The sequence below is a fragment of the Nelumbo lutea genome, chromosome 3, assembly GCF_056320005.1.
Source record: "Nelumbo lutea isolate HS-2025 chromosome 3, American lotus-T2T, whole genome shotgun sequence".
NCBI classification, from domain to species: domain Eukaryota; kingdom Viridiplantae; phylum Streptophyta; class Magnoliopsida; order Proteales; family Nelumbonaceae; genus Nelumbo; species Nelumbo lutea.
The window spans coordinates 15109709-15127189 of NC_142686.1; the positions used below are offsets into that span (position 1 = coordinate 15109709).

Here is a 17481-nt window from a genome sequence, read left to right on the forward strand (position 1 = left end):
ATCATTGAAAACCAAATCATTCTGCTAAGGTGAAGGGCTAGCTAGAAATAGAGTAAACCTAAGAGTGATTGAGTAGAACTACGTTACCCTTCAATTAGAATGGCCCACTTTTACCGAGTTTGGATTTGATCCTCACAGAACCATCGTTCACACCGTCATTACAGCCTTTTGCATCAGTGCATTTAAAATATCTCGATACTTGTTTGTTTTTCTCAAAGGCAGATGTTCCCAATACAGCTGCAATCGTGAGAGGATGGTTTTGCGAGGAGTGAAGACCGAATCCGATTTCTTATTTATACTCTTGTTATAAACACGTGTCATGTGGATCCGTGTTTTGGTTCAGATCTGCTATTAAGTCATCGCGCATCAGTCATCTTATAAGTAGAATATATTTTTCAGCCACATCATCGAAACATCATGAGACGAAAAGGAAATCATTCATTCAGCTCTAGCTAGAGTGCAAACGAGATAGAATAAAAAAAAGCATAAGTGATGGAGATGCAGTAGAAATTTCAGGACTACCCATCATTAATACAGGGGTAATTTTGTCCACCAACAGAAGACGGAAAATATAAGTCAAAACATAAATTTTCCAATAAAAACACAGACGCACGCTGGTGTGCCGTGAGAGTAGAGGAGTGTACATGGATTCTGTTCATTCTCTCGATTCACTTGTTCTCTCATTATTCCTCTTCCTCTACTGTTGCAACTCACCAGCCTCCCCTCTCCCTTCTCTTCTAGCTCTGAACTGCAACCCACCACCTACCAACAACACCTCAACAGACAATAAAGCCATCGAAGCCCTCCTCCATAATCTAACCACTCAAGTAACAAAGACGTCGTTCGCGATCTCCACTGTGAGTCTCAATGCAAACCGATTTGACGGGCTCATGCAGTGCCGACTCGATCTCTCCCCAACAGCTTGCGCCCTCTGTGTTCGATTCGCTAAACGCTCCATCTCCGGGGTATGCCCGAGCTCCGAGGCTGTCACCGCTTGGTTTGACGGTTGCTACCTTCACTACTACAACCATTACAAGTTCTCTCGCCGAATTGGCATTCCAGTGTCGTCCCAGTCGAGCCAGATTTATGTCATGGACAGGGCTAAGTTTCAACTGGCCCTTCAGACTCTCCTCTTGCAGCTTAGAGCTGGAATCAGTCTTCCCTCGCATCTTGGGTTTTTCAATGGAAAGATTCTATATGGAGCCAACAGCAGTAGGGTCTACGCGCTTGCGGAATGCATTCGGTCAGTGCCGCTGAAGGAGTGTGAAGTCTGTATGGATAAGGGAATAGAAAAGCTTTATGAGTGCTGTGGTGGTAGGGAGGGAGGGGTTGTTGTAGCTGGTGATTGTGTAATTCGATTTGAGACGTACCAGTTCTTCTCAGGTCAAATGTTTTATGCCGGTGGGTCAGATTCCGGTGGTTGGTCAGGAATCGTGAGTTATGATGAGAGTGAAAACGGTAATGGTTGGCAGGGTCTTAAAGTCAAAGTAGCCTGGGGATGGTTTGTTGGAGTTGCTTGTCTTAGTGGGCTTGTTCTGGGAGCTTGGTTGTTGAGAAGAAAGGTTGTGAATAGAGCTAAGGTAGGCATAGCAGGGACTGAGAATGGTGACAAAGTAGAATGTAAAGTCGTGGCTTGAAAAGACTGGTGATTGTACGTTTAGTGATGATTATTATGGCACTGTCTGTTTGCAATGCAATTTCATTTGCATGTACTAATACAAATGGATGGGAGTGCAATGTGCAAATGAGAATTTTGCAAAATTTGGGTTTTTTTTTCTTCAACTTTTACATTATTCTGCTTTAATTTTTCATTTTAGTTCATTGCACTCCAAATACCAAATAAACGGAATAAAGCGAAACCTTTTAGGTGGAAACAAACAAGGCCTAAGGTGTAAATTGACTGAGTCGATTGTATTTTGAAGAGGACAAGTTAATTAAAAGCAAGTTCATTCACTCTTCTAGCTTTTAGTTATAATTGATTGTTTTGATTATTTTTATTATGGCGGAAGCCAAGAATAATAACTTGCAAACTAGTCAAAATGAGATAATATGAAAGAACAATGTATATATAGGAAATGCAAAATTATCATACCAGCTATATTGCTAAAATAATGAATCAATAACAAATTAAGAAGTAAGCATAGGCAATTGAAACACGGAAGACATAATTATATTCTACAGGTTTCCTGATTATATTCCCAAGAAGGTATAAGTCAATGTTTATGCAAGGTTCAAAATTTAGATACAGTATGCCTAATATTCAGTATCTTTTTGGTTCTAATGCACTTATTGAAAGGGTGTTTTCAATAAACTTTTTTTAGGAAAACTAAAACGTATAAAAAAGCCCAGGTGAAACTTAAAAAATAAAAAATAAATAAATAATGCAAGGTTTAAAGTATTGATACACCCCTTCTAAACTAACACATATTGGGGTGTATGGATATTTTGAACCGTGTGTGCATGTATGGTTTTGCTTTTACAAAACAACAACAATTAGGGTTTTAGCCCTTGGGTTTTAATTAAGAAGATGTTGAGTTGTTAGAGGCTATTAAATTCCTTATCATAGTAGAAACGAACTGTGTTTGGTTATCAGAAAAATAAAAAATAAGAGATGAACAGAAATTTAAGTGAAAAGATATTACAAAATAATGAAACAGATTTTTTTAGGTTGAGAAAAAACAACTCAGGATCACTTGCCCACAAGAACTCTGCCCACATCTACCCATAATACACTATCCCCGTGAAATGAGAACATCACTCCATATGTAATACTATGTAGGAGAATGAGATGTTTTCCACATGTGACTGCTATTTTATGTAGATAGACTTGGGCAGAATTTGTGTGAACAGGAGATCAAGACTCAGAAAAAACATGCATGGAGGAAAAAAGGTTAGAAACAGCCGCCACAACTACCAAAAAAAAAAAACAAAGACCAGAAAGGAAATTAAAAATATTTAGGACTATGGTTTTTATTTTATTTTATTTTTTGGCAAAAAAAGGGAGATCTATTACCAACTTACCTAGGAGAACCTCAGTTTTTAATATTAGAAGTCATATTTTAGAGTCTAAAATGTAAACCGATTTAATCCTAAATTTTGGAGCCTACAATAAATCAATAACCAAGCAAGAGTCTACCAATATAACTGAAAAAAAAAAAAAATCTGTAAGGATCTTTGGCCCTTTTTGGGGATGGGAGGGAGGGGATATATACACATTTCAAAAAAATCTCCCCACCTGATTTGAGTCCCACCTATGAGAACTGGGAATCTTTTAGGTGGTGTCCCAACTTACCAAATCCTATCCTTAATAAAGTTGAAACCTCTACTCGTAACCGTGTCCCAACCCAAGTTGTTAAACCTGGAAAGCACGATCTCTACCGCATTCGTTCTGAGTAAACTATTTGAAATGTTTACTTTTACAATACTTGTAAGATAGTCAGAAATATCAAATATTTAATCTTTTTACACGTGGTGGAAAAGAAAAGAAATGGGGTATATTGGTCGTCATTTAGAACCAACCAGTGGATCCGGAGTCTGATCGAGGCCAAGTAGCCAATTCAGTGATGATTTGAGCTAGGCAGCCTAGGGTCAAGTGTATCTTTTCACTATTTCTTTCTTAGGTAAATTATAAAGACCTTCTATTATGAGGTCAGTGACTAAGATCCCCCTATACTTTTTTCTGCGATAAATACCCCTTAAACTTTGAGCATTCATCAAATATATTTGAAAAAGATTTTATTGTTGCAGTTATTATATTTTGTAATTCTTAAATTGTCATTATCATAATTTTTTGGATAATTTTACTCATATTATTATTTACTCTTAGCTTACAAACAAAGTCCCCACTTTCTTCTCCACTATGCCGAAGCATGTGGAGCTTTACATGCCGAAGCATGTAAAGCTGCCACCCTCACGTATAGATCTGGGTATTGTCCATGATGTATTTTTGAAGATTGATCAGATCATCAACTCAAAACACACAACAATCACTTTCTATCTCCAGTGATTTTGGTATTCACATAAGTTATACAATAAACAACTTGCCTGTTCCTGTACTCTCTTAGGCTATGTTTGATTTAAAGGAAAAAGTAGGGAAAGGAAAGAGAAACTTTTATAAATCTGGTATAGGTTTTCCTGCATCTCCCTTCCTTTCTCTACTCTTTCCTTCAAACCAAACATAGTGTTAGTGTGGGATGGGGTGCTCTTCCATTCACTGTTTTACACGTTATTTATCTACAACAGTCAAGTCTCATACAGGTGAGGCTGATTGCCCCTCCCGTTATACTTTTATTTATATAATATAAAAATTAAAAATAGATTTAGCTGATCAGTTCGACAAAGAGGACAAAAGAAACAGGAGAAAACATTAAAGAAAAAACCCTAATTATTTCTTCGAGTAAAGAGAAACCCCTTTTTTTTTAATTCAAAACTTCATACATTGTACCACAAAAGCTCTATATTTAATCTCCTTAATCATTGCAAACATGGTTTTATATATAGGTTCTGCTGATCAACCTTTAGCATTTTCAAATCGCTGACAAGAAAAAAGCAATTGGAATCGCGTTTTCTTCCTAATCGAACAAGTCAATTTATTGTGATGTTATTAAATAATAAAAAAAGAAAAAAAAACAATTAATAAGGTAATTTCTAAGTCAATGATGTATATATATATATAAACATACATTATCAATTTCTAGTGTGCTGATTGATTAACCCAAACCTGACCTAGAGTTGGGCCTAACTTCAATGCATCAAATTTTACTGTGGACCAAGTTTAGATTGAATATTTCAGACCTGATCTCGGACATGGGCTCGACTTGGGCTTCAGGCCCAATTCTTATGATTGGATCTGGATTGTGGTAAAAATCGGCCCATTGAACTTGCACCCCTAAGGCTTTTTTTTTTTTTTTTTTTTTTTTTTTTTTTTTTTTTGCGATTGTGAACTTGCACCCCTATTGCACTCCATTTGGTAGAGGTGTTAATATAAATCATGAAAAGTTTACATCAATAAAATTTATGTAAAACTTTCCCTTCTTCTCTATCGAAATAAAAACTTGTTTCATCTCCTCTCTTCTTCTCACCGGATATAATACAACGGTCACCTCACGTCTACCTTCCCTATCGTCAGTCGATCTCTTGCGACTCTACCTACAACAAAAATGTGTCTGATAATCTGCAATTGTTCTTCCGCCATGCCCAGTATGAACCTTTTGTTGATTATCAAATGAAATGGATACAGATGGGTATGCTAATCCGGTCTCCGTTTGCATTCACCTAAACAGGCGTGTGATTTAGGGGTGAGCATTATTCTTAAAACCATTAACCTAATCGAAAATTTCAGTTTTGGTTTTTCAGTGTTTGGGTAATTCGGTTTGATTTTCAGATTTAGAAATTCGGTTAACCAACAGTATGTAATATATAATATATAATATATAATATGATATATTTATATTTTAATATATTATAATGAAATTAAATGTCATAATATATATTATAGGTATAATATATAATATTATATATTAATTAAATTTGGTCTTTAACTAAAAACCGAACCAATAATTTCAGTTCGGTTATCTTGGTTTTATTGTAACTCGGTTTTCATTTTTTAATTTCAATTTATTTGGTTCGGTTTTTAACCGAACAAACTGAATGATCACCGCTACGTGTGATTGATTTCCACGGTACATATTTGCATTTACTCCACTATCAAATACGGCCTAAGGCCCTAACAACAAGTTTGGGTTGTAGTTGTAGCGAGGGATGCAAACAGATCAAATCATATTTGAATTAGGGTAATTCAAATTCGATCTGACATTGTCCATGTCGGATCCAATATGATCAAATCTGGTAGGACTCGATTTGGATTTGAATCCTATCAGTAAGTCAAGTCTTCGAATATGATCCAATCCAGCTTGTTTTTCTTTAAAAATCAATAAATTATTAAAAGAAAATTTAAATATACTAATTTAAATAACACAAAAACAAAAATACAAATATTTTTTAAATTATTTTCATCATATATATACATGCTTTTATAAAAAAATAAATAATATAATAAATTTATAAAAAAATAACGTATATATGTATTATATATATGTATACTATAAATATAATATACATCAGATAGAAATTATCCGAACCCCACCCGATTTTTAAGCGGATCCTATTATTCGATCCGTTCCGAAAATCCGAACAGGATGATCCGAATTCGACCAACTAGCATCGAATCATTTACACACCTAGCGCAGGGAGTCTAAAAAATAAAACGTTTTCAAACTACATTATTAATAATATCCTTCCACAACCCGAAAATTTGTGTCGCACACCTGTTACGGGGGTAGTATGTGTCAGACCGTGACACTCCGGCGTTACCGGGATCTGAACCCGGGTCTCCTGGGTGAAAGCCAGATATCTTAACCAGGCTGGACGACAACGGAGCTATGAGCAACGACATATAAATATTTATGATATAATATCTTTTAATCTTTTCGTCTCTTCGGCCACTTCAAAACCGATGTTCCAAGGGACTAAAATACAGTTAAATACTACTATTACCGAAAGAACACTGTAACAGCAATGGCGACGGAGCTCGAGGAATTGTTAGGCTTTCTATCATGTCCTTCCCCACAGGTAAGTTTCTGTTACTCAAGAGTTTATCAATTAATTCCATGAGAGTTCCGTTGTGTTTTCTTGATTATTCTCCGACCAATCTCTTTCATGGTTTAAGTAAAAAAATTACAGAATCTAAATCCATTTAATTAGAACTCCTACCGATTTTAACCAGTTATTGGAGAGAACCCATACAAGTTAGGTTGCATTTGGAATGAAATGTCCACCACATGAGCACATTAGGCTGACTTTGAGACTTCCTACCTTACCCTGATAGTCCAGACACGAACGTTGAAGCTTATGTTCATCGAATCCACTAGATAGAAGCTGGAACCGGTTCTGGTTTATATTGAGGCTTATGTTTTCAACATCTATGGAAATTTTGAAGTTAAGCAGTTCTCGTCTTTACTTAGCCGCTATGTTTCATTTTGAGAAGGCTTATGTGAACCGCTGAACCTGTTCTAGATGAACGTTAATCGTCAAAAAATCATATTTGAATGGCTTGCTCATTGAAGTGGATATATTCATTTTGTATCTCTGACCAGGCGGACGAATCTCTATATGATTCATTTTTCATATGATCGATTTATGATTGTAGGGTTTTCTTTTTTACTGCACTAATTGTAAAAGGATGTACAGATAAAAAAAGCAGCTGTTGATATAGTTCGGGATTTAACTGGTTCCGATGATGGCATGCTGTCTCTTTCACGCTACTCGGAGATTCTGCTACCTTCACTCTCCCGTCTATTAGGTGAAAAGAAGGTGCTTTGAGCTGCTTCCTGTTTCATTTCCAAAAGGAATTGTGAGGTTCTTTTATATTGAGAAAATGTTAACTGAACTTCAAAGCATTGCAATTTTAGGTTAAAGACAACATATTCATATAACTGAAGAATAAGATTTACAAGATAGAAAGCCACTGCGCCAACCTACCTAATCATAAAGTCACTATTAGTGAGCCATGGTGCAGGAAACTAACATTACATGAACGTTCCATTGCTTATATTTTTAAGAACTGTCAAAATAATATTTTAACCTACAAGGGTTCATTTTTGTTGCCAACCTTTCAGGATGTTTCAGAGCGGGCAGCTGAAGCTCTTGTAAATCTTTCACAAATTTCAGAGCTATCAGCAAAGATGGTTGCGATGGGGATGATTAAAACAGCTATGGAGATGCTATATAAACAAGATTGCAGCATTGCTCGATTATTGATTATGCTTCTAGTTAATCTTACACAGTCGGATGCGGGTATTGCATCTTTTCTTCAGGTGTTGTTATTGATTTCCCGAAGTTCATGCTATGTTGCCAACGTTCATGTAATTAGTACCAGAAGCATGTTTAAAATTTAATACATTAACAAGTACAGTATTCAATGCTCCTTACCTTATAAGCCAAGATAAGAAATGAGTATGAATATGTTTTCAATTTTGACAGCAGCAGGAGCATGCTCTTGTTATCTACAATATGCAATTTTTTTTTTTTATTTCTTTTAATTGGGAACATGCTGTATTATGATTTCATGCTCTTCAGACCGGAGATGACAAAATAGAAGGATTATATGTTATGAAGCTTGTGAGATCATTCTGTTCTTCATCAAGTGAAATGAGAGGTATATTTAATGGCACCTTACTTTTTCCTATTTTTGATTGATAACCCCTCTATTTATTTTAGTGCTTGTAATATTTTAACAATAATTAGTTTTGCATTCGTTGTCTCAAGAAGGATTCATACTTCGGACTGGGGCTCAAGTTATTCTACCTTGAACTAATAATTAGTTTAATATGCCTGGTTGAATTCTTGCTCTGTTTTTTTGGTTATTTTCTTTCCCGTTCTTGTTTTTGTTGCTCCTATTATTAAATTTTTGGCAACATTTGGGATCTATCATACCTAACATAGGTGAGGAGGTGATGCCACAATTGAAGCCCCCACCACCAGGTGGCCAAAAAGAGGAAAATAGTAACACCTTCACATAATATTCATAATGTATTGTTATTACTGTAATTATGTCCCCTATTTTTAAGGTCTGACCTTCTGTTTCCTTCTATTGCATATGTTTCAGAAGATCCCTTTGAACATGTTGCTTCCATACTTGTGAACATCTCAAAGATGGAAGTAGGAAGGAAAATTCTATTGGACCCTAAGAGAGGACTTTTAAAACAAATTATTCGACAGTTTGATTCAGCAAGTCCATTGCGGAGAAAGGGGGTATGTTTGAGAAGTATCTTCTGGTGGCAGGATATCACAAACTAATTTGCCTTTAAGTTCTTTGACTTTGCTTGTTATCATTTTGTGTTTCTATTTCTGGGTACATACAACTAGTAGCCATTTTTTGTGTTATTTTCTTTGTGTAGTTGTATAGAAGTACAAAGTAAAAGTTTATAGAAACATAAAGGTTTATCGAGTGGAAACCTTTTTAGCCTTTTTTGCTGAAGGTCTGGTGTTCTCCTTTCCTTTCATTTTTCTTCTCTTTTCTTTTCTTTTTAATTTTTTAACCTATACAAAATGAAGGAAGAGGTATAAAGGATCCAACACTTCGTTGGTGTAATATTAGTGCTTGTTCAAAATGTTTAGTTTTGTCTTATAACCTGCACTTTTAGAAACTCTATCCTAATTGTAGGTTGAGATCACTTTAAATCGCATTCCTGTTCCTTGATTTTTGAAGGAGATTCAGCTCATGCCATTAGATAAGAAAAAGGACTGCTTGAGAACTCTTTGAGGGCTATCCATTACCTTAACAAAATTAGAGATAACATATCATAGATGCCAGTACAAATTTAGTGGGTTTCTATAGAACCCGGTCCAATTGTTGATGCATAAATTAGAGTGGATGTGGGGAGTTTCTTTTCTTAGTACTTATAACTATGTCTAATACTTTTTTAGGATAGATCCCCATTCAACACCTTTGCATTTTTGGTTTACACTCTTATGATTACATATTCTCCTCTCTTTAATACAATCAGTTACAGTTACTTATAACAAGACGTCTCTCTCCTCACTGATTGAAGCCTTTAACTCTGATATGGCTAAACCAAACCTCTAAACTCTTACTTTAGTAACACCTGAAGGCATCCACAATTCTCGTAAGACGGGTTTACATGAGAAGCTGTGTAAATAATACGTTTAATTTACATTATATGGTGACTACAGAAAAGCCCAATATATGATATAGGTGTCCCACTTCTCCCCAAATCTATGTCTTATTTTGTCCCAACTATATTGGGTTGGCTACTTGAATCCTGTTTCACTATATCGTTCTGTTCAGTGCCATATCTATTGTCAAATTATGGGCACATGATCTGAGACCCCATTCTGCTCATTTTCGGTTAATGTGGGTGACTTTCAAATTTCTGCATATTATATACTGCTATTCCTAGTACTTATTGATCTCTCATGAATATTCTCTTCTAACTATGAAGTGTGAGACATATATTCTTTTCCTTCTAATTTTTGGTATATGTTATTGGTTTTGATGGAAGCACATTTTCTCCAGGTTTCTGGGACCATTCGCAATTGCTGTTTTGAAGCTGAGAAGCAGCTACAAAATTTGCTTTTGATGTCAGAATTTCTCTGGCCAGCTCTGCTTCTGCCTGTTGCTGGAAAGAAGGTTTTTCCCCATTGGCAGCTGCTGTTGAACTTTATGTGATTTAAAGCCATAGCTTGTTGTTTGAACGTCCTTAGTGTTATGATTCATTTCCTTTATTCCGAAAATTAATATTGCTTTTGCCCACCTTCTTCCATCCAACTCAACTTTATGTTGCTTGTCTAAAACCTAGAAAAGTTTAGTTAAATATTTGGGTAGTAAAGGAACTTTTAATGGAGTTTGATACAGAAATTCAAACCCGTCATCAAAGACTGAAATCAATCTTTTTTTTTTTTGGAAATAGACCTTTTGCAGGACAGACTTCTATCATAGCATGGTAGCAGGAATGCACTGTTGACAGTTGTGGACATGCTCTCGCACCCATTAGTTAATGACTTACTTTGCTTCTAACCTTGGAAATGATTATTTAAAATAAAGTTTGCTGCATTCTTGTAATAAAATTATCTAGTTATTGCCTTATTGCTAAAGAAGAAAAAGGATAAGATATTGCTGCATATGTGAGGCTCTTCACCCAACATTCTGGTCTCCTGTTTCTTAGCCAGAAGAGAGAGAAAAAAAAAAGAAGAAAAGATTAGTACCCATGTACAGCAAGGCACTATACATTGGGAATGTACAAGTAATAACAGCATATATTCAAGAGTTAGAGCTAGTGAATATTTTATTTGAAGTTCGAAAATGAATTGTATCTAGTCCTCTGAAGGCCTTATAGACCGACAGCTAAGAACCTAGAGTGCCCACGGCCTTCCTTTCAATCACTTCTGCTATGTGCTCTTGTTTTCAAAGATGTGAGAATTTCTGTCCCCAAATGGTCCAAAAATTTGAAAAAGGTATTGTGTTTCATATTACTTATCTCATTTTCTAGAACCTTTCAAATGCCATTAATGAAAAAGAGCTTTAATGGTAGCTGAGAAGTATACTTTCATTCCAAAGTTCCAAGCAACTTTGCCTTTTGCTCTATATGGGGAGATTGCAATGAATAAATAAATGGTTGGCTATCTCTAGACATACTGAGCACAACATGCAATCAGTTTCATCCAACATTCCAACACTTTTCCCTTGTTAATATTTTCCCTGAAGCTTTCCATTTTCACGGGTCCTAAACTTGAAATATACCTGGAACATAAATTGATACATTTCCATGGTTTACTTGTTCACTTTCAGCCATTTGTGCATGATATGTGAGGCACCCTCTCTCTATCGACTTATGGCATGATATTTTTTGCCCTTCCAAGTAATTCTACTTTGTTGGTAGGAATCTAGTCAACATTGCATTATGTTTGGGTTACTAATATTTAATGGTCTATACTTGTTCACTTTTAGCTTTTGAGCATCTCTTTCTCTTGTATTAAAGTTGGTTTCCCTTAATTTTGTTTGAAAGCTAAACCAGGCATCTTGTTATACTTTAACCAATTCATAATTATTGATCTACTTTCCAGTTTTCTTTGCTTCTTATTTTCCAGTTTCTATACATGCTCACTTTACTTATTACGTGTTGCACACATTTTAAGTGCTCCAATTGTAATTTTGTACTTTATCTGATGAGCTGTATTCAGGTTTATAGCGAACAGGACACATCAAAAATGCCACTTGAGCTTGGGAGTGCACTTTCAATCGAACGAGAGGCAGTGGATGATCCAGATCTCAGGGTCCAAGCACTAGAAGCTATTTATTTGATTGCTTTGCAGGTGAGATAGTAATATCAGTCCATCTGTACTTATTGTTGTCCAATTTACTATTTCCCATGGATCATGTTTCGTACTTTTGATATCCAATAGAACTGTTCCCTTGGTGATATTTGAAGTTCCATTTGACTAGAATCTTATAGAACATAAGTTTAACAGAAATGCATTTACTACCTTGGTTTCAACGGGATGAATACATGGGACTTCTTTCCATTAGAGTTTCTATTAGTTGTCACTTCCAACTTTCAGGATTTTAGTTTTAATTTTCCCAAAAATTTGTAGCACGTAAAGTGATAATTTAGTTTACATGATTACTTGCTCTTTAAGTGATCAAGGGCAAAATGGTAACTTTTCCAGGTAATGGGAACTAACTTGAAAGAAATGGAAGCAAACTGGCCTTTCCGGTAAACTTTCAGGTCTTGTTTGTAAATGCTTATATTGGAAGTCACTTGGCTTTGCTAATTCAAGAAAACAATCTCTTTTTATCTATTAAAAAAACAAACAAACCTCTTTTTGGATATTAGTACAATAAAGAGAATGAATAGATTTTGGAAAGAGAAAAGCATTGCATGTTATATTTCCTGATGGATGGATTAATTAGATTTCTCTATTTTCCTATCCTTTTCAGTGCGGTTTTCACCTCATGAAATCTGTTACTCTTTAAGTGTTTTGACTCACATTTCTCCATATTAATTCCTTCCAGGAGGCAGGTCGACGAGCTCTATGGTCTGTGAATGGTCCACGTATACTGCAGGTTGGGTATGAAGATGAGGAGGACCCCAAAGTAATGGAAGCATATGAGCAAATTGGCTCCTTGGTATTGAACGCTCCCTTTCTTTTTCTTTTCTTTGAAAACCTTTTAAAGCCCAACCAAATGGTTGATTACTCAGCCAGTCTGGCAGAACAATTAAGATGGGCCAGGTTGAAATTTACTTGGTTTTGTAGAACTTAAAAGGCACCTAAGTTGGAGATATGACTAATTTGCTTATCAAAAACTATGACTATAATTTGTTTACAAAACCGTTACGGTTTCTAGCTGAGTCCCCTGTTGACGAGGTTATTCTCTTGCAATTACCATGTCAAGTTCGACATTCAAGGTCTGGCTCAAGATTATAACCTGATGGGGAGGGGAGACTCAGATAACATGACTAGGTGATTTGACCAAATGGATCTTATTTTTTAGCAAAATTGGCCTTAGGAGCAACCTGGTCCTACATCACTACTGTCAGGCACTTCTTTTCAACTCTGTTCTCTCATTTTCTTTTAGCAATTTTATTACTAACGGGTTCTGTTGAAGCTTGAAACTAAACACTTTAGATTCAAGTAATGCAATCTTCCTGTTCTTTGATCTGCCAGCTGGTTCAAGGTAGCGAGATTGCGGAAACACCTGCTCAGACGCTGAAGTAGCATTATGGTTGTTCAATAAATTAAGATTTTAAGCACTTTCAGAGAATTTCAGGCTAATTGCAAAGGCCATCGTGTCTAATTAAAACCCAAGCGATAGCTTTTAATTATCAGTTTCATTGGAGGTCAGCAGGCTTCGTGTACCCAAGGAAATTTATATTGGTAGTTGTAATGAAGTAAAATGACATTTTTTGGATGTTCCAAAACAAAACTTTGATTTGTACTCTATTGATACATTGAACTTGAAATTCACAAGGGGCAAAAATAGAAGAATAACTCTAGTATTATTTGTTACCAAGATCATGGTAGTACTGCTTAGGTTTCTTATTACTCTTGCATCTTTGAACGATTCGATGTTACGGGGGTTTCCTTACCTAGTGACCCTTGGTCTGAATTTCCATGGCAGGTGGTCCAGCCATGGCAAAAACCTTTTGTTTTAGCTAAAAGGAAATGATGCTAAAAAGGTTCAGAACTTCCTGAAAGACACAAGGCGGAAAGAAAGAAAGAGATGCATTTAACATTTTATTTTTACCTTGTATTTTCACTTCTACAAACTAAAAAAATATAAGACCATCCATTGATCTGGAAAAGCAAGAAAACTAATATCCATTAGGTCCTTGGAAATTAATTATCAAAGTAAGATTGTCATCTTCATTAATTGTTTCCATAATGCTATGTTTCTCTTCAAACAAAACCCTGGTTTTATTTTTGATGGCTTGGAGTACTTGAAGAGCATAAATAACTCTAGGCTTGGCTTTTGTAGATGATTGTGGATTTTATTCTTATTTGTTCAATTTAAATGATTGGATTTGGATCGGTTTCAATTGCATCTACTTCTATATTTGATTATGAAGCCTCTAGATCAACATGTACATACGAATCCGATTATTATGTAGGATTTTGGACCATATTCAAATTTAACCTACAATTATTTTGTTGTGTTTAAAATGACCACAAAATTAAAAAATATATAATTATTTTTAGCTTGTATATGTATAATAAATATATGTAAACATAACACTTTAAATTTATCATTTATAAACTTTATATAGTTATACTTAATGTCCATAATTCCATATATACATAATTTATTAGACGATTGGATGGGGTTAAATTTCCATTAAATTCAATTATTAATCGGATGCAATTTATAACATCCAAAACTGAAATAATCGGATTTTGAATTGAATCGGGTATCAGATTTTAGAAATTCATTGATAATCCTACTTTCAAGGACTCCTATTTGCTCTCCAGTTAGGATTGATGGACAGCAGATTGCCAAGCTCTTCTTGGTTTAGCAGGCTGTAATTCCTTGATATCTTCATCATATTGTTGCCGATTGCAAGAGCTAGTTGCATGAATTTGTATATCCTTCCTTCTCCGTTCATCATATAGGTAATAACGTGCCTCATTGTCTTGTAAAACATGTCCTTTTTTTTTATCTCGAGACCTTGTACTTGGTCTGAGACTAGCTCTACTTTTCTTATAGTTTACTCATGAAAGATGTTGATTAATGAAGCAGCCTATGGGCTTTCAAAAAAAATGTTATTTTCTATTTAATTTATGATATGCAAAATAGGAATCAATTTTAGTTCGTTTATGAATAATATATAACATTTTGATTTTTTTTAGTTTAATTTATTTGTGACTTTCAATACCTGAATATAATCTGAATTTGATAGGAACCCTAACTAAATTGATGGATAAGGTTCAGTTAACATTCCTAATGAATAAAGTTTGAATATGGATGTATCCATTGAATGAGTCGATGGTTCAACCACTTGGATCAACGGGTTATTGATTGATTCAATGATTTTTTGTCAAGACCGGATTTGGAGTAAAATGGAATCAGTTGCTTGAACAGTTCCTAAGCTAAATGGTCCAACCATCCGGGTCAATGGTGATTCAAAAACCATGATACTATGATGGAATTGTTTTAATGCCGATAATCCTTGCAAACCACAACTTCGACAGCTTGTCTCCTAAAGGCAACTAGTGTAAGGGCATAATAGCACGTGTGCAAATGTACAAATAAATGGTAATATCAAATTTAACTTTTATGATCATCAAAATCAATGCAAGTATCATCTTTATAATACTATTATAGATATTTAAGTATAATTATTTTTTTATGATTTTAATTTAATAAATCAGTATTAGTTGTTTTCTTTGAAGCCCAAAGCAAAGGCTTTATTCATCTACCAACTTGAAACATTACATGTCATCAATAATAACAAACCGGATAAAATCTGGAGTAGAGGACCAAGTAAAAGATCGGTTCTGTCCTATACCGAATTGGACCAACCCATGGGCTGTGTTCTATTAATTAATTGATACAAAGAAAATCACTTGATTTTAATCTCGCTTGCTTTACAATTGCTATCGCCATTTCTCGTACCAAAATTAACCTTGGGGTGTTCGAATACTTTTTGTTCTTCATTTGTTTTAAAAATTGCTTCATCAGCCAAAAAATAAAAATAAAAAACACTTTTTCGAGTTTGAAAAGCAATAAACAATTCGTTTTTTGTTTCAAATATTACATGTTTTTGGAATCGTTTGTCTTTAAAACAGAAACAAATTGTACAGTATAGAAATTATATGATTTGCGAAACATATATTAAATTACCCAATGAAAAAGATGTCCTTTAAACCAGAAATCCAGCGATACTTTTTGTTTCAGTTTAAAAAAAAAAAATCAGTGTTCTTGTTTCAACTTTCAAGAACCAAGTTGTTTTCGAACTGGCTAGTTTTGTTGTGTTTTTGACACCCAAAAAAATTCAACGGTAAATTACAGTGTAAAATATAAAGATGATAATCAGCTAGTGATCTCATTAGGTGGATATAGCATAGAATTGGGGAGCAATTCCTGCAAGGAATATCAACAGGTCAGATCTGGCTTTTTGCTCAACCTGAGCTTCACCCAAAGAAACCGGGTACATGAAGTTGGAGCATTGAACCAATCTGCCCCGACTCTAGTATATCTAAGGGCAATCATAAAAAACTGAAAGCCGAAAAACGAAAAAAAATAACCGATGGAATTGAACTGAAAATTTGAATTAATCAAATTGGTCAGTTCAATATTTTTTAAAAATGGTAAATTTTTTAAACTACCCTTGTGATTGAGATGTTTAGAGGAGATAATTGTTTAAAACCTTCTTGTTATTAACATCAGTAAGGATCAGTTTAAAAGGAGTACAAATACAAATTTATAGAGTACAAAATCTCATATTTTGTATTACTTTGTATGTATTTACAACTGTATAAAATGTAAAATCTTATATTTTATACTCTTTTGTATATATTTACACCGTACATATTTATATTTGGATTCATGCACCAAATGGAGCATTCACAAAAAAAAAAAAAAGAAAAAAAAAAGAAAAAGTAAGCAGAACAATTCTTTTAAAAATGTTAGTTTTGTTGCAATTAAGGGCAAAAAGTTGGCCTTATCTGCCAGGGGTTAGCGTTCGACCTCTTCTCCTCCTTGCCTTCTCCACAGTGATGATTTGACCTTCAAGGTACGGAGCTCATTTAATCTGACCGGCGGTGTAGCTAATAATCCATCGGGTGAAAGTGGAACCGGAACCGGAGCTAAGGAAGTGAAAGTGAAAGAAAAGACTGGAACCGTGGTGGTCGAGACAGATACCATTTAACACTACCGTCGATGATGATGGTGCTAAGACTGTTGAGGCCGTCGAGGAGACCATTGTGGTCGTTTCCTCTTCTATTGCTGTTGTGGTGGAGGCTCCTGCTGAACCAGAGAAGAAAGAAGTAGCTGCTGTGCCACCCCCACCTCCGGAGGAGGTCTCTATCCCGGGGATTCCCCTACTCAAGGATGAGTGGAGCGATATGATCCTCCTGAAATTCCTCTGAGCCAGGGATTTCAATGTTAAGGATGCCTTCGCCATGATCAAGAACGTCGTCAGTTGGAGGGAGGAATTCGACATAGAATCCCTTCTTGCATCAAATCCCTCCCGAAACCACCAAGAAAGCACGAACTGGCGTTATTAATTTGGACGAATTGGCGCGAGAACAACGAATCTTCAGCAACGATTTCTGTACGTTGTTATCAACTTATAACGCATAAAGGTTGAAGGCGGAGAACGAGAAAGCCTACCCGCCGACTCGGGGAAATTGAGCCTCGTCGAAGCCTGTCCGCCATCACGCATCACATAAGCAAAATGCCAA

At 35.3% G+C, this 17481-nt stretch overlaps 2 protein-coding genes across 4 annotated transcripts; both read left to right on the forward strand.

Annotated features, from left to right (window-relative positions):
* The first annotated feature begins 644 nt into the window (after positions 1-644).
* Positions 645-1637, forward strand: LOC148863124 (antimicrobial ginkbilobin-2-like protein). The gene has a single exon (XM_088976254.1). It carries the CDS (start codon positions 645-647, stop codon positions 1635-1637), a length of 993 nt encoding a protein of 330 aa, XP_088832380.1.
* Positions 1638-6298: 4661 nt separating this feature from the next.
* Positions 6299-13591, forward strand: LOC148863125 (ARM repeat superfamily protein). 3 transcript variants are annotated; one of them, XR_016110322.1, is made up of 10 exons: positions 6299-6630; positions 7249-7371; positions 7677-7874; positions 8137-8215; positions 8666-8811; positions 10097-10210; positions 11761-11892; positions 12247-12293; positions 12593-12706; positions 13246-13591. XR_016110322.1 is itself a non-coding variant. In XM_088979672.1 (9 exons), exons 1-9 carry the CDS (start codon positions 6577-6579, stop codon positions 13294-13296), a joined length of 1011 nt encoding a protein of 336 aa, XP_088835798.1. In that variant the 5' UTR covers positions 6299-6576; the 3' UTR covers positions 13297-13591. The 3 variants fall into 3 exon arrangements, 2 of the variants coding, with proteins under 2 accessions (XP_088835798.1, XP_088835800.1); XM_088979672.1 differs by lacking the exon at positions 12247-12293; XM_088979674.1 differs by lacking the exons at positions 6299-6630; positions 12247-12293 and adding an exon at positions 6799-6996.
* Positions 13592-17481: the final 3890 nt, after the last annotated feature.

What these genes read in the sequence shown, in the direction of transcription:
- LOC148863125 (XM_088979672.1), top strand. Translation starts at nt 6,577, where the DNA reads ATGGCGACGGAGCTCGAGGAATTGTTAGGCTTTCTATCATGTCCTTCC. An exon ending in TATCATGTCCTTCCCCACAG is followed by an intron (nt 6,631 to 7,248) that starts GTAAGTTTCTGT and finishes AAGGATGTACAG; the next exon opens with ATAAAAAAAGCAGCTGTTGA. An exon ending in GTATTGCATCTTTTCTTCAG is followed by an intron (nt 7,875 to 8,136) that starts GTGTTGTTATTG and finishes CATGCTCTTCAG; the next exon opens with ACCGGAGATGACAAAATAGA.
- LOC148863124 (XM_088976254.1), top strand. Translation starts at nt 645, where the DNA reads ATGGATTCTGTTCATTCTCTCGATTCACTTGTTCTCTCATTATTCCTC.